Source organism: Zootermopsis nevadensis, unplaced genomic scaffold, assembly GCF_977971745.1.
Source record: "Zootermopsis nevadensis isolate Lab colony 2312 unplaced genomic scaffold, Znev_1.0 Znev_ptg000003l, whole genome shotgun sequence".
Classification (NCBI taxonomy): Eukaryota; Metazoa; Arthropoda; class Insecta; order Blattodea; family Termopsidae; genus Zootermopsis; species Zootermopsis nevadensis.
The window spans coordinates 12320853-12338534 of NW_028259135.1; the positions used below are offsets into that span (position 1 = coordinate 12320853).

At 37.5% G+C, this 17682-nt stretch overlaps 1 protein-coding gene across 4 annotated transcripts in view; it reads left to right on the forward strand.

Moving 5' to 3' along the window:
* The window catches only part of LOC110838291 (uncharacterized), a 218701-nt gene that overhangs the window by 151142 nt on the left and 49877 nt on the right, over positions 1-17682 (forward strand). For all 4 annotated transcript variants that reach the window (XM_087342553.1, XM_087342554.1, XM_087342555.1 and 1 more), the window contains one exon: positions 12522-12646. In XM_087342553.1, coding sequence (XP_087198679.1) covers positions 12522-12646 — 125 coding nt within the window. The remainder of the gene's footprint in view (positions 1-12521; positions 12647-17682) is intronic.

Here is a 17682-nt window from a genome sequence, read left to right on the forward strand (position 1 = left end):
ATTCAGGTCGATGAAACTATATTACAGAGCGAATGGGCTTGAGTCAGGCAGCCGTGGTTATAACATGACGTAGTTCCCTGAAGACATATGCTGCAATTGACAATTCAAATTCACCCGCACAACGAAAAAATTCCTAATTCCACCTCTGCTGCTGGTTTCGTCGGTGAATTGGTTCATGAATTGTTAACTGGAATCTCTCGATGACCAGGTGGTTCAGATTTGAATGTAACTCCTTTCAAATTTCTCTACATGCTCTCTTAACGTGCTACATTACAAGTAAACATGGATATCTGCAACATACAGATACGGTCCTAAACATTTCCATGGAGCAGTCCTTCTTGAGAACCTACTAGTCGCTAAGCTAGCCAAGAATACTTCGCTTTTGTGCATATCCTAAGTTTCAGTGTAGGTATATCGGTCCTTGTCCTGAGCCAAATAAAACCAGTCACACACTTCAGAATTATTTCCCTAAACTCCATTTTAATATTATCCTCCCACCTATGCCTATATGCTTTAGGCCTTTCTACCAAAATATGTACGCAATTTTTATCTCCCCATGCATGCTACATGTTGATTTCATCGTCCTTGATTTTATCACTCTAATAATGTTTGGTGGTCAGTACAAATTATGGGTAATTTTCATATTAATTTCGCAATGTCAGTGACGTCATTCCGTAAAGTATAACAATTTTAAAATTATAAACAGGAAGGAAACTTTCTTATGAGAGATTTCTTTGCTGCTGAACTTCTAAGTAGTGAGAAAAAGATCCTGTCACCTCCTGAGGATATATTTATATTACTTTTATATCCAACTTTGAGTTAAGAATAGAAACTTTTCAATGATATTTTTTCATCGAATAAAAATAACAGCAAGCATTAGCATATCATAATCTTCAATACGTACATGTTTTTATATTCCTTGTCATGTTCTGCAAACAAATTAGTGCACCAGAAAAATTAACCCATCAAAGCCAAAGAAGAATTTAAGAGGGGGGGCACATAAATTTTGATTTGCTGCTACGAAGGTTCCCAGGCATTGCCTGCTTGTCCTCCTGATAAAGGTGGGTTTAGTGTAGGTAAAGCATTTGAAAGTTCAGAAATCTGAATGGAAACAAGACGAATACCAGGACATATGAGTATATTTTATTAATTTAAATAAGAAAGCTGGCCATATTTCAAAACCCGGTTGACGCAGTTCTGCCAGTCACTCGCTTTCATGTTTACCATTCGTAGTTTAGTGGAGTTTCCCGTTCGTTTCGTCTCATCCTGACTTGTGATTGCTCTTAAAATTGATCCAACAATCAATCTCAATAGAGAAAAGCAGGAGTAATAAAACGGAGGCGAGGTTGCTCAGTAAGCAGACCCTGTTCGGATGATTCTGCTGCCAACTACTGCAAATACCAATTTAACGATGGAGCAAAGAACTTCCCTGGAAAAAAAGTACACACGCACAGAGGCACAGAGAAAGTTTTTGTTGTTTGCGTTCGTTTTCTCTATGATGGAATATGTCTCGTATATATATGGGATAGTTCCTATCAAAATCATTGCCCTGAGGGCGAAAACACAAAGGTTTTTGTATTATTCTTTGGCAGTAACGTACAAAAAAAAAAACTTAGTTTAGGAGGTGAGGTATTTTCCTGCTAGAAAGGTTATGGGTTGGTGTAGGGATGGATACTCGCCTTTAGGGTTTGTCCAGACACAGATTTATTGTTGTTCCCTTTCCCCACCATTACCCCTTTAATCTGTCTGGCATACCAATAGGTCTGTTCAAAGGCATTTTATTACATAAGGTGTGACAAAAGGCAGTGTTCAATGTTCCGTCAACCCACGGTCAAACTAACTCGGTCCTCTGTGACTTCCGACTGAAAAAGCCGTTTCTCTGCTGTCACTTGGATTTTTCGAAGTATGATACGCGTTTTGTCCCTTTTCCGTTCTTGCCCCCTGAGTGCAGTCTACACACAATACGTGGAGCAGAGCCCTTCTTGAGAAATGAGTAGTCTCTCATTTACACAGAGAAATGTTTCTTCTTTAATCGAACCTTGTGGTTCATTGACGCATTCACAAGAGGCCTCCACTGGTTCGTGTCCAGAACCAAATGAATCTAACTCAGAGCCCGAAACTCTGTTTTTTTTATATCGTAATTCCATTCACTCTTTGATCTCTCGAGTGGTCTCTTTCTTTCAGGTTTTCGACCAAAATTTTCAATGAAATTTTCATCACCCCTTGTGTGCTACAATTCCGCCAGTCTTATCTTAATCCATTTGATAACACTAATAATTTTTCTTAAATTTATGAACTATGAGTTTTTTTTTTTTTCAAACAAAATATCTGGTAAGCTGTAAGAGATTCAAACTGGGCGCTTATGTAACGCCAATCTACAGCGTTAAAACTACAAAATATTTAAAATTGTTAAATGTTGCTGATTAGTTTATTTAATATTAACTCGTTTTCCTTTCAATACTAAATAAGAACACAAAATTTATAATTAGGATAATCGAGTCGGGGAATTAAACACCGTCACATCATACGTTCGGTTGCGAACGCATTTTATTAATTGACGTTAGGAAAATGTGGAAACGTATAATTTGTATACATTATTAGTCAGTGATCATATTGTGTTCCTGTCTGCACATGTCGACCGGCTGGATTCAGTGACAGCGAAACTAATCATAGGAGATAATAGAACACGTCCAGTAGCAACAAAACTAAGGGAATAGCAGACTCTAAATTATTTAAACAAACAGCCGTTCAATTACAGCCGAATCTCTGATAACCATATAACAGGCTGTAACACTGTCTGTGACTGTTTTCCTTAATAGAATACACAGTAAAAAATCTAATGTTCCCTTTTTCATGAAAACATATGTTTGCCCCAGAAATTAACAACAGGCGAAAAATTTCAGTAACCCGATTTGACTTTTTATACATTAATAATTAATAATTCGAATGTTAATTAATTGTTTCACAGAATGATGAACAACTGACCAAAATATGCAAAATACTACGAAGATCAAAAGGAATACCTACAAAAAGAAATCTACAAAACAAATAAATCAAGAAAAGGTTGCATTAATAAATATATATTAGTTTTAAAGATGAAAATAACAATAAAAAACCTGAGGATGATGCAATAGCATCGAAACATGTCGTAAAATAATAAGCGCTGAAATGTAACATCGTAATAACGATGAAAAGCGCTAAATTTTAATTTTAATTTTAACAACAACATTTAAAAATTAAAATTAAGTTTGTGTATAGACTGAAATAATAAATAAATATATACTGAATCATCTTACATATTTACATAACATAATTCAACAATTGTTATTAGTATTTTTTTTTTAGAAAATGTATACATTTCGTTCACGCGTTGAGCTTCAAATAAAGGACGGATTTTTTTGAAATGATATGAACTACAATGATAACTGTCTTCTGGGATGTTACGCCGTGTAATCCGGTAGAATGTTACTGAGATTTCGGAGGTCATTACTGCCTCCATCGTCAGGGCGATAAGTAAGCAGCGACCCGATTTGAACCAACATGTGTCGTATGATCATTGATGTAAAACACAGAAAGAGTGTTTGCCGGTTATGTGATTCTGTACGTGACACTTGAAGGCGGACAGACTGGCAAAGACAATAGAACTGCTGTGTAATTTTTTAAATAACTCATGAGAATGGTAACATTAAAGTAAGTGGACGGCGGAGCGTAAGAACTTACTGCCTCGTGCCACGGAAAGGATGACTATGGGACCTGATGAGTGGTGAGAATTTCATTTGGACAGAAACAAATACCAGAAGTGGAAAGTAGAAAATTGCGTAATAAGGAACTTGTATGCGGACTGTGCTCTTGTGGGTTACTGGGCAATGTAGTCTTGTACGTGGTCGCCAGTTTTCTGTTCTTCGGCTGCAAGACTACAGGGCTTCACCACTGTGAGAGCCTCAGATACCAATGCCGGATTTCGTGTGTCACGTGTCCCGAAACATCACGGACAATTCTGTATCGAATATCAAATCTACAGAGCATTAAAAACGAGTCAGTTTCTCAATACGGACTGTACCATAGTAGTGTTCGTTAGTATCTCCAGGGAAATTCCGATATAGTACCTTTAATGATTCTGGCACCTCTTCCTTCCGTATCCTTTCCAATTCATTATTAAATGATCACACATCATCCGACGCTGCACAGTCTGAGCTTCTGGTAGGATCGTTACGTAATCCATGGATAAATAAGATTACAAAGGTCAGTGCATGAAATATCATCATGGGGTCTGGCCTCAGCATCTTTTAATAAGCGCAATTGCTCCAATCTCACGATGTACATTTTCTCTTTCTAGATGCATCAAAAGCCGATAGAATCCGAATATCATCCCACGCTCAGAGTTGGTGTAGGCTAGTGCCCATACAGCGGCTACAATATTACGCGACCTGATAGGAGCTTTCGGTTCCGAGCTTAATTCTAAAGGGAGCTTTCCTTCTGTTCGTTAGTTTGATGTTCCGCGCGGAACAGACAGTGTAGTGATTAATGATAAAGGGGAAGGTGATTAATTTTCTATGTTCGGCGGTTGTAATTCTCTGTGCTCCGTTCCACTTATTAGCAATATTTATTCTAAAGTTATTTAACAAAATCGTTAGACTGCGTGAAATTACCTAGAATCGCAAGAGATGGAAGGGTTATAATCAATTATGAGCGTGTAAGAATTTGTCTTTGCCGTTTGACCGGAATTAAAAACTTTGAGGTTGGGTTGACCTACAGTGACATTAAGTTTGTACCGCATTTCGTAAAAATCGGTCAATTGTTTTAGAAGCTTGAAAGGTTAAAGTGCACGCGTCCCTGGTGGTTTAAGTACGGTGTGCATGCTTGACCCATGAACTCAGAAGGCTAACTCCATTTCATTTCATTTCTAGGTAATAAGCCTACCTTACCGAAGTATAACATTAAAACTCAAGCTCTGTATGATAAGAAATTTGTGCAGTAGGAAAGTAGACTTAATGACTTCGTTTCACTCGTAACTCCCTGCTTGCTCATTAGGGCTGTAAGCCTATATTTGTTAGTCTTGTTAGTACTAATAGTCCTTACTTATAGACCTTATCTCGGGTAATTTTCTAATAAAAGTTTTTATATAGTCTTAGCATATTTTAACTCTGTTCCGTTCAGTCTGGCTAGCACTAACAGTACTTTGTAAAATTTCTGTTTTGATTCTACTCACAGAATACGTCTTCTCTCTACTCACTCATAATCAAAATATCGTCTTTTGTTACATTATTATCGCAGATTAATCCTCATACACTGTACAAATATTCCAATATATGCATTGATTTTCGCAAATGTATGTGTCATTGACAGATGTGTTCGTTAACCAACAGTCAGAAATTAATAATAACAATTTTAATTTGTAATTTAATGAAAATAATATTCGTACGTGATGATGACATATGGAGTGTCGAAACACGTTAAATAATCAAACCATGCTTTGTGGAGTGCATGAGGGTTATAAAGTCATTTTTATTAAAGTACACTGCGGGAAAATTGTTTGTAGAATGTTTTGTTTCATGGTTGAATCTAATTCTCCCGGACAAGAAATTAATCGGAGTAAAAAGCTGTGATGATCTGTTGCGTTGTTGTGTGAAATGTTTTGATTTTGCGGAGACTTTACAGGCAATTGTTTTCAGCGTTGTCCTTTACGCGTTTCACCGTTACGTAACTGAGCAGTTTTAACCTAAGTTAGCGCACTTGTGTTTCGATAGCTTCTTGGTTCGAATCTCGTAAGAGGAATTTAATAATCTTACTGGGTATTTGGCGCTTTCCTGGAGCTGATAAGTCATTTAAAAGCTTCATACTTTTATTCTCGGTAATAAAATCTTCCAACATGTTTTCATAGCAGAAACAAGTTTTGGAAATTCTAAACATGTAATTATAAGGAACCAAGTGTTTGTAGTTTTGGCGGTGGCGAGTATGAAGATGGCTGTCTTCTGTGTTGAAGCGGCTTGTAGTCTGGAAGAAGTTTATGAATGTTTCGGAGGTTTTTGCTGCCTCCATCATCAGGGCGCTGAGTAAAGGCCAATCTTCAAGTACGTTTTGTTCCAGTGATTTAACTGGCTTCTTCTGCATTTTGTTTCACGAAAGGTTGAAAATTAGTAATGCTTTAGTTATTCTGTGCGTCATAATCTTCAGTGATACAATAAGGGACAGGGGGATGAAACACGACAAGTGAAAACAAAGATATCCAACCGTCCAGCTGTAAGGAGCTCAAGCGACAATTGGACTGTCTTGGTCCAGTGGACTGCGTGTAACAGATTATGCCGCTCTAGTGGACTTCGGTTTCATCATGTCTCCATAAATTCTATGGCCAGTTCCTGGCCTGTGGGAGTGCAGACTGGGTAAATCGTGGGCCTCGCTTTACAACTCTAAAACTTCTGACAACTTTATTTTTCGTTACAAACAAACTAATGTAACATAAATGTGACGTACATAATAATTTCGTTGGCGTTTATATGCGAGGTAGGGAAAAAGTTGTTTTCGTCCTAAAATCCGGTATTTTCGGGGGGAGGGGGGCGGAATAAATTAAAAGGCAAAATTGGGACTTTTGAGAATTGTGTGGATACCCACATTAGCAATTGGCGAGACTGTGTGTATATCACCGTTTTTGTGATAACGTATAAACTGCATCAATTTCCTGTCTGACAGCTGACAGTTAAGGTAGGAGTGAATTTGAGTTCTTATATGATTTTGAGGGTCACAGTTAAGATATGGGTAGTAGTCCTGTATGCCATGAAAATTAATTTCACTCAAATTGAGTAATATGTAATTAAACCACAAGTCCTTCAGTTTTTGAAATAATGTTAACTGTTATTTGTTTAAAATCAGATCGTTTGTATTCTCCCGTGACTTTGTAATGGGAAGCAAAATAGATTTAAACAGTTGTAATGACAAATATAAATATGACAATTTAGAAACTTTAGAAAAGTATGTTGGTAATTTAAAAAGAACCGCGGTTCCTTCAGTTTATAACTAATTAAGTCAAACGTGCCGAGTTCTTACCAAGTAGTAGCTGAGCTAGACACGAAATTTCCCGCCCGTAAGGGACCCCAGAGGATCGTTACACTGCATTCAATCTAGGTGTGCCGGTAGATGACGTCACATTTAAGGGGATGTTGGCAGGGGAAGATGCTAGCAGATTATTTCCGTATTTTCGTGTTTTACACATCGTATCAAAAACGTCGTCTACTCTAAGGGGTCACTAAACAAAACTTAATTTAGTGTTATGTTGTTAGGACTGCAGAATGCACGAGCATTATCGATTAGGGGCTCTTTGTCTGTAAAGTTGCAGCGGTCGTCAGAGGCACCCCTAGAATAAATGCTGCATGCGGCATGCTGTACGTAAAACTCCAACACATCGGCACATTTTCTCCGTATAATTTTGTATTTATTTGTTGTTACGTAATCGCATGTCAGAAATCGTAAGTTGTGTAAACCTGCGCCCTAGCAGGAAGTGCAGAAGCACTCATCAATCTTGTGTTCAAAAGGGAGCAGCAAGATGTTTCGATGTCACCGTGTCACCAGGTTTTGCGCCCCAGGGACTGGGGAGAGTTCTGGCTTCTGTCGGAGCGTTCTGTAGGTTCTCTGTGGTGACATGATCTCATTGCAGTCTTACCTTCACCTCAAGACTTCTTGCGTGCCAATCTGAGTTATAACCTGCGAATAACATCGACCAAAACAACATTTCAGCGCAATTTTAAAATTTTTATATCTTTTTTCATATTTTATCCCTCTTTCTTCTTTATCTGACTTCATGGCGTTCGTAGCTTTGCAAAGATAAAGCATGAATGTATATAACCTGAACATAATTTCACCACTAATTTCGTTCATAGATTCTCCAGGTTTTAAGTAAATTATTCGATAGTTAGTTTAATTTCATCCTGGTTAACAACGGAGAAATAAAATTTATTGTCTAGGCGGCAAAATAAATGTCCATCAGTAATAAATTAACTTAAATTTCAGTTAGTATAGAATTTTGTGTTTTGTCTCTCTGAAACGATGTCAATCATAGGGAGTTTTCCGAAGCTCTATTGCTGTCTGTCAGGGTTTATATGAACTTGATTTTGTTTCTTGAAACGCCCGATACAGTGTCCGGAATGCTCGTGGAATACTTGTAGCACCAAGTTTGACAGAAAACGAATTACAGAATTATCATGATAATGTTGCTTTCTGCTGGCCCAGCATTTACAAACGTAGAAATATACTTTTGTTGTATATGGACCTAGTACTAAGCCTCTTCCAAGTTTCCTATTCCCATATTTTTCAATCCTTCCGAAGGAGGAAGTTTCGTTTCTTTTGAAGCGCTACGCTAACTTTTTAAAAAAAAAGAATGGAAGAGCGACGTTTGGAACAGTTCCAAGGCTCTTGGGACAAAAGACACATATCAAGGTGTTCTGTACCTTCAGAGAAATTGCCACGCCTTTACTGAAACAAAAAATAAAATAAAGTAAAGAACCTGATAGATACATTTTAACCTCCACCACCCACACCTTCTTGCAAGAAATTTCGGGCAACCCATCTACTCTGCAGAAAGAGAAAAGAGATAAAGAGACGAACGAGTGTGAGAGGAGAATAAAAATCGAACTTAATCCTTTATAGACCCTTCAGAGTTCAAACAGTATTTATTTACTGAAATGTACAAATTACGAAGCTCTTCGTAACTCAGTTCTCTCCATCCTCCTAAAACATCTTCTCTGTCTGTCAGGTCCAAATGTTCTGTTCGCATTTCTAGGTGTCAACAGCGAATTGCATTGGGACACCGCCATGCACGTACAGATTGTAATGACACGGTAAACAAGAGGTGGGACTAATGCCTCTTTTGCTCGGATCTGCCGACGGAGAGCTTTCATTGTGTTATCGGCAAAGTACTGCACTTGCAATAACAGGGTTAGGGATGGGAGCAGACAATGCAATTTTTGTTTTAAAATCGAAGTAGACGTTTCTTGCCGCTATGGGCCCCTCTTCAAATTTCATTAGGATTGATCCACCCGCAGAAAGAACATACTGTCTGCCGTTCCGACTACGTTCCTCTATTTTCTTTCGTATTTCCTTCTCCTTTTGTGACTTGTTTTGTTATCGTACATTTCATTTCGTTTCGGTAGCTGCAGGCATGAAAACGCATCAGGTAACAAATTTTATAAGTTACATTAATACAAATTCAGCCTATAAATTTTGTATCGTGTTTTCTAATATTCGGTTTTCTATACAGACCTGGGAACACATTCAGACGCTTGCCAATATTAAGATCATTTGACTGGATTATTCTCCGGGTGTTACAAAATATACTTTCACGTGTTTTTCAAAGCATCATCTTCTTGTGCATTACAATAGATCTTTACGACAGTATTCCATTAATGCCTTCTCTTGTCAGCTCGTTTTATAACTTAATCTTTCATGTCAAACCAACACAAGAAAGTGTTAATGTTGCCTCGCCTTTTGATGTAAAAATGTTCTTTCCACATTTACGTTTACATGTAGCCACTAATGTCACTCTCTTTAACAAAATAACATTCGTATAAGCTTTCTTTTTCATGTTATTAGTTAGAAATTACGTTACATGTCGTATTTCTTATTTAAATCACCAAGAGACTTTGAAGTGCATCCACATCACGAGTTGAATTTCCTGATATTGCCTGCTCTTAATGGTAACTGAGTTAAGCAACTGCAGACTCCATTTCTGTGAGTACACTGACGTAATTACTCCGTTAGAGTACTGTTTTAAATTACGTTTCATGATAAATTATTTTTTCTTAATTTGCTAAAAAGAGCCAAATATTATCGTGAACTGTTGCTCCCACCTACCTCAAAGGAATGCACAGTTCGAGTTGACTTACACCTACCACAAACACGAAGATGACGTGTAGTTTCGTATAAATTAACGCACGTTTCAAAGATGCTTACTGCTTCCATCATCAGGGCGATAACATCCCAGAAGTATCTTTATACTCGCCGCCGTGGGAAGCTGAAATTTCACACAGTTCGGATGTTTCCTGAAGACGAAATTAGAAGCAGATTGTCTCGCTACTTTGCTGTATTAAATTTCAAACATTGTAGTTCACATCTTTTAATATCACACAAAGTGAAGTATTTGAACATGGCCTCGGCTTTGTGTCGTACATATTACTTTTAAACATTATCATTATAGTGTTGTCTTAATACTGACGACCTGAAATAGCTAAGGAAAGATGAATATTACTTCTAAACGTTTATTTGAATACTTTCAAGCAACAAACCTTTTACTGTAGGAACTGAGAAAGATTGATGTTTGCTTAAGAATTTCGTTTCTTCTATTTCAGGCTTACATTTTGCTTCAGTAAATCCCGTTCGTGCAAGTGTTTTTCTCAAGTCAACAGGCTGAGATTGGAATTCTTTATATTTAAAACTTTTCTGATGTTCTTGGAGACCTTCAAAGGAACTATTCTTCTGTTCCTTATAATATTCTGTTTTAATTTAATCTCTCTGCCATATATTTACCCGGGTGTTCATCGAATACCTTTCTCAGAACCAGTTTAATTCCTTGCGATGTTCATTTGTTTAGATGAACGCGTGTCTTGTTCGTAAAGCTGGCTTATGTGATATTATTTTCGTTCGTTTTGATATATTTGTAGTCGAATTTCTTTTTTATATAAGATTTGAGGTTTTCACGGCCGTGAGTTTGAAGATAGATGTCTTCTGCGTTGCAGTGCATGTAGTCTGGTAGCAGTTTACCGACGTTTCAAAGGCACTCATTGTCCTGATGATGGAGGCAGCAAGTACCTCTGAAACGTTGATAAACTTCTACCAGACTACAGGGCGCAACAATCCAGAAGACAGCCAACTTCGAATTTCCTTTCATCCTGTTTTTGATATGATAAAATGGTATATAAAGTTTTACGTGGTACGATACGAATTTCATAAGTAGACAAGACACAGAAATCCAACTCTTTTCAATTCCGCTTAAAAAGCATATTGGACTTCAAGCTGGTATAATTCATTTGCCATTTATGTTACTATTTGCGAGTAAATATTTGTGCGTACAAATTTCACTATTACGCCATTACCAATATCGTTAAGTTAAACGAGGTATAGGATATCGAGTAAATGTTGTAACGATAATCAAAAACAAAACTATTTTGTACGGTTTATTAAATATACACATAATTAGAGAAAGATAAATTTTTAGATGTCACAACTAATAAGCCATTGGAACTAAAAATGTGAAAATTTGTTTGAATCTTAACAGTTACAAGAGTCGCAAATCATATTAGACGAATTTAAATTTGTGGGCATTTGTACTAGAAGATTCTTCACAAGAATGGACCAATACTCTCGCCACATAAATGTAACCTTTAGAGGGAAAGTAATCTTATTCTAACATTCCGAGAACTTCCAGTTTGAATTTCAAGTTTCATTGCTCTGTTGCAGGCATGCAAATTGGATTGTGGTTTTCTGGGTTATGACACTTTGTAGACCTTTACGTGGTTACCAAATTTTCGGAGAAACACGTGCCTCCATATTCACAGAAATCAGCTGTTCGAAATTTCACCGTCGCCTGCACCTCAAATCTCATATGTGTAAGTACGCGTAGCTTGCTGGATGTACATAAGGAATTTAAGCGTTCCTTCCTGACCTATATGAACTTCAAATAATGCGGAACAAAGTTTTGGGGCCAATGCGTGAGACTTGCCACACTTGTGGGTTCATGGATGTGTCTACAGCCTTCAGTAAACTCTTGTGGCGTGGATGAAGTTCTGGGCAGGAAGGAATGTGCAGTATCCCGGACTTCCGAAATAGAATATTCGATTTTCGTACTGAGATGTGTAGAATTTCATTCGGACATATTTTGTGTGGTGTCTCTTTCAATATACTGCCTCATTTCATCATAAATTTATATATTATTGAATATTTTATATAATTATAATCATTTTTATACTTCCAGCCCTCCCTTAGTCTCGGATATACTTCTAATTTTTGTCCCAGTTGGAATTTATCCGAAAAATCAAAGTCATATTTGTAATTTAATCTTATGAGTTGTTTTATTTTGTGTGATGTGTGTTGTTTTGTTGTGTCTTATTGTAGGACCACTTCCACCGGGTATAAACCCATTTGCAGTTAATAATAAATAAATAAATAATATTTAGTACGAGTATTGTCCTCAACTACGATGCTAATTCGATGATGCCGGCTGGCACACTGATTCACTATGAATGTAGGCCGCACCCCCTAGCGGCAGAAGCTCGTACTACATCCGGTTCGCCCTCTATTGACACAGTCTGGAAATTTTCCGATCGCACCTCGTATGCCGAGGTATCTCAAGTGACTTCTTGACTTAAGATTTGAATCTAAAACTGTATTTTATTAAGTAGGATTTGAGGTTTTAACGGCGGTAAACCCGATGACGGCTGTCTTATGTTTTTCTATTTATTATTGTCGTCGGCCTGTGAAGACATTCTGACCTCTAAGGTCTACAGCAGAACTGATTCGTGCCTATGTGTTTGCCGCAGGCTGTCTACGCCGTTTGAGGCTGTGGGGGTGCTGTTGATGTTGGTGGCCACAATGTTCGCCCTCATGGGGCACTTCAACAGCGACCACAAGACTTTGGTCGCCTGCGGCCTGTACATTTTGGGAGGTAAGCGACGCATGCATGGCAGTTCTTGCTTACATTATAGTGTAAATTCAACAGGAAATTATTTCTTTCTTGATTTAATTCTTTGTGGTTCTTCTTAAATTTCTTTGCCCCTTTCAGCATTTATCTTCTTCCTTGGTTTATCCGGTGTCTCTTCCACATGTTTCTTACTGTACCTGCCGATGGGAAAATAAGATCGATTATAACATACTTGGTGAGTAAGAACGTGAATCTTAAATCGTTCACCCTCTCTGCATTCCAGCGCTTTTATTTTGGATTAATGTTTTTAGCCATTATTTCAATACTGAATTTGTGTTGTGGTGATTGATTCTACAGTGTTTGGATCAGGCGTTATAAATAATTATAAAAATGTAGCAGGAGTGACCAAATCAGTGGTTTAAAACAGTTCAAATGCTGTGTGGACTGGATTTATCTGGCTGATGATAGGGCCCAGTGGCGGGCTCTAGTGGACATGGTAATAAATCATTGGGCTCCGAAGGAGGCAGGGAATATCTTCTCAAGTTGAGCCACTATCGCTCTTCAAGAAGCAGTGCTCTCTGTTGAGTTACGTAATTAGTACAGTTATACAGCGCGTTTAGTGATTAAGATGAATGTAACTGCCACTTCCCGGCCCCCAGGAACAATGGTAAGTTGATTTTATTGTTTTTATGGAGAGATATTTGACTCGTATCGTAAAAGTGTTGTAGCGATTCGCTGTGTCTTGCCGGGAGCCCAGAGGTGACAGCTGCGTTCAACTTTATCAGTGAACGCACAGTGTAATAGTAAAAATGTACCGTGAGGTGTTCAAATGAAGGCCTCACAAGGTCGTAGACGATTTATAGGTCTTCTGCGTGATGCATCTAGTTTCTTTCATGAATGTTTTATTATCTTAAAACGCCTCGGTGAGAAAAAAATGCGGGAGACGAGTAAATTACTTAGTGAGGTGAAGTATAAACATTTGGATGAAACTGTTTCTTGGACGTTTCAGTTCGTTATGCAGAAGATGGTAAGTAATTTGTAATTGTATGGATGAATCTACTTCAGATAAGTGGACAGCAACGGAGCCCAATAAAAATTTAACTGCATTGTCGATTAATCAAGTGAGAAACTTGATGGACGTCAGCCCTTCTCGTAAGACGAGTAATCAGAATTGATTCACAAAACAAAAATTCACGCAGTGCTATTTTTGACAGGGAACAGCTTCTCAGGCATTAAACCCTAAACCATCAAATTTATGTCAGACCCCTAGTTTCGTTCGCTTGAAATTGCTGCAGATATTTTATGTAGTTTCAAACTTGAGAATCGAGACTTACCTACCCGGGACACCTTTATAGCTCTTCAGCCCCTGATCCGCGCTTTACTTCTGCACCGATAGAGCAGCCTTGATCAACCTACTCCTGCTTTTATATCCTTTTCATACCACGTGTACTACCAAGAACAAAAATTGTAGTCACGGATATTTATCATACCAAGGTTGTTATTAACTTGTGAGATAACAAAGTGATGACTATCTTCTGATTTGTTGCGCAGTGCGGTGTGGTATAAGTTTGCCGACATTCAAGAAGCACTTGCTGCCTCCGTAATTAGGGTTACTCATCGCCTAATGATGGAGGCAGCAATCACCTCTGAAACGTCGGTAAACTTATACCACACCGCGTTCAGTCCGTAATGCAAAGGAAATATATTCCACTGTACGACGCTCAGTTTATTAACGTTGTTTAAGAAAATAATCTTTGTTTACGCTGAGAATCACCCGAAACAAAAGAACGTTAAGACGGATTTCCGAACAGGTGAATACATTTTCCAGCAGGCTTCAAAGGGTTAATGTTGTTTATTAAAATTAGTAATTGTTTATTTTGTGAATCATACGAAACCCCTCAAATTGTAAGCTAAATACAGAATTATTTAATGTTAAAATAGGGAGTATGTATTGTTATCACTGTTCTTTATGGGGTTAAAAGTGGATCTTTATGATATAGCACACAAATATCATGAGGGTAGTGAATTAGGAAGCCCTCAATCCCTAACTTAAACCGCTTCTCGTGAGAAAGGCAGATTTTACGTGTTGTCCCGTTGTGGAGGCATTCCCGTCTGAGTTCGCTTTGTGTCGTTCTCGCACGCTGACGTGTTGAGTTTGTTTGTGTCATTACAGCGAAATCGTAGCTTCAAATCCACTGTTCCAATGCAATTTTCCAACTTTCCATCGTTAATGAATGCGAACGAATATTACAGAATTCATTTTGTTTTAACCGTTCTGTCTGTATTATAATTTATGTCCGTTTACGCCATTACTGAAGCAGAAAACATGAATTAATTAGGCAAATCAAAAACTTTGAGGCGAAGAATGAACTTGACCAAGTATTAAATAACAACTATATCTGTCCAAATCTGCTGTGGTACAGACCTCTGATTCCATGCGATGTTTTGTTTCGAATTCAGTTAGAAATAAAATAAAAAAAATTAGCAGGAATTACGTTTAAAAAATTAAATTTAACTGACTCCAAGAAGCAGATTCCTCCTAAGGGAAGCTAATAGTCGTTGAACTGGTCAGGACATTCCCCCATTCTTTATGGAACAAAATAGCTTCTGTTGTAACTCCCGACCTGGAAAAATTATACGCTTCATGGTGCGTCATATTATTATAGAATTCATTTTGTTCAGATATAAATATTTTTGCTGAAGGCTTCGTTTTCTCCGGTAAGAAAATTGAGACTTGCAATTAAAACCGATCTACATGCAGTTTCTGTTTCATGTATACTTTTATTCAAAATGTATACAGCTGCTCCTTTTGTACTTCACATGCTGCAGCGTAGAAAGATAGCACGAATATGTGCTCTCTTCAAGGCGTACACGGGAGATCGGGCATGGAAAGCTATAGGTGTCAGATTGCAAAGGCCATACTACCTGAGCAGAGTCGATCATATTCGGAAAGTTAGGAGCAGAAAACAAAGAACAGATATCGGAAAATATTCCTTTGTAAATAGGACCATCCAACTCTGGAACCAGCTACCTGCTGAGGTTTTAGGGACTCTCTCCTGTAAACCAAGTACGTTTAGGAAGAAGGTTAGGAAAGTGATAAATGAGGTGAAGTAAAGGGAATAGATGGGTGGGTGCAGTGAAGGGGGGTAAATTGGGGTGAGGATGGGAAGGTTTCATAAGTGTAGTGAAGTGAAGAGAAGGTCCTGATGAAACGTGTGATTCATTACTGTTACTGACTTATGTCTAGTTGGTATTAATTTTTAAGTTATGTACTTTAGGTTATACGGTTTTGTAATATTATGAGCTGTTTTATTTTGAGTGTGGTGTGTTGTTTTGTTGTGTCTTATTGTTCTTGTTGTGCCTTATGCTTTTTGTGTCTCATTGTTTTTGTTGTGTCATGTCTTTTTGTCTTACTGTATTGTTGTGTCTCATTGCTTTGTTGTGTCTTACTGTTCTTGTTGTGCCTTATGTTTTTTGTGTCTCATTGTTTTGTTGTCTTATTGTTTTGTTGTGTCTTATGTCTTTTTGTCTTACTGTTTTGTTGTGTCTCATTGTTCTGTTGTTTCTTATTGTTATTGTTTGTGTTGTCTTATGTTTTTTGTGTTATTGTTTTGTTCTGTTTCATTGTTCTCTTGTTTCTTATTGTTTTTGTTGTCTTATGATTTTTGTGTCTTATTGTTTTGTTCTGTCTCATTGTTCTGTTGTTTCTTATTGTTTTTGTTGTCTTATGTTTTGTTGTGTCTTATTGTAGGACCACTGCCACCGGGTAAAAACCCATTTGCAGTCAAATAAATAATAATAATTTTATAGATCGTTGGCTCCAGGAGGTCATGTGTACGTGACATAGGAGTCATTGCTATCAGAGTCAGTAAATTGACTGGAAGAAAGGGACCGATTTCTCCGCGTCACCACACGAACAAGCGCGTAAGTCTGAGGTGGCAGATCTTTTCAAAAAGAATTCGGAAACCGGGGTCCTTGTACCCGGTTTTTGGAAATAAGATTGGATTTGTCTTTTTGACCGAATTATTTATGGATAACAGGAGTTAGGTGCTCTCAGAATTAACCTTTAAATCCTGTATTCTTTAGTAGCAATGTTCTTATAGCCTGTCAACTTATTTAAGTACTATTTTTCAACTGCACGCGCTGTATAATGTTAAATGACAAGACGATTGCAATAGATCTGAAGGAAAGTTGGTTTCTCAGCTGAGGTGAATATAAATTAGAGGTCAGAGTTAGCACGTGAAATTACGTTCTGCACTTTCTCCAATATATTCCACATGAATTAAAGTTTCTGTTAGGAAAGTATTAATTCTTCTTAGTGAAGTGAGGAAATGTTTTGTTATCGTCTGAGTCTGTGATATTTCCGGAACTCTATAATCACGAAGTTAGCCTGTAATAAGTTGTTTTATATTTTAAATATAAAAACATGGTAGATGCCTTGCGTTAGAATACAACAGTTTTAATTTATTTTCTCTGATGAAGTTCATGTCAGAAACACCAGAAACTGTGTTTGTAATTTTATTTTTGAATCCATCATTGAAATGTAAATAGAAGTTTCTGTGCATCTGTAATAAGTTTTTTTATTTTCCATAAAAATATCCCATCGTAAAAAAAACATGTGTACATAACACAAAATATAGAAAGCATCATGATCTGAATCTCTGATTTGAAACATTTTCTGTGATGGATATTTAGTTTCGAGGATAATACTAAAATTGGCATAACGTTTATACCAAATTTCATCCAAATTCGTCCGGCGGTGATGAATGTTGCCAGAATAAGTAGATATTTCCTTACTTCCACTCTATGGTCCCACAGAGGCAGTGGTTTTGCATAATTTTCCGTCTAATTTGTCTTTAGTCTCAGTTTACAAGCGCTATACGAGGATGTTGCTTTCAGGAGTTGGTACACCTGATGGGATTTTCCACAGGGCACAAAAATGCGTGAATATGTTGTTGCCTGAATACACAAGAGCAGCAACTTGCGGTCTCCAATTACTGTTATGCTTTTTACTTGATACATATGACAGGTATTACAACGTGTTTGGGGCTGCAAAAGCG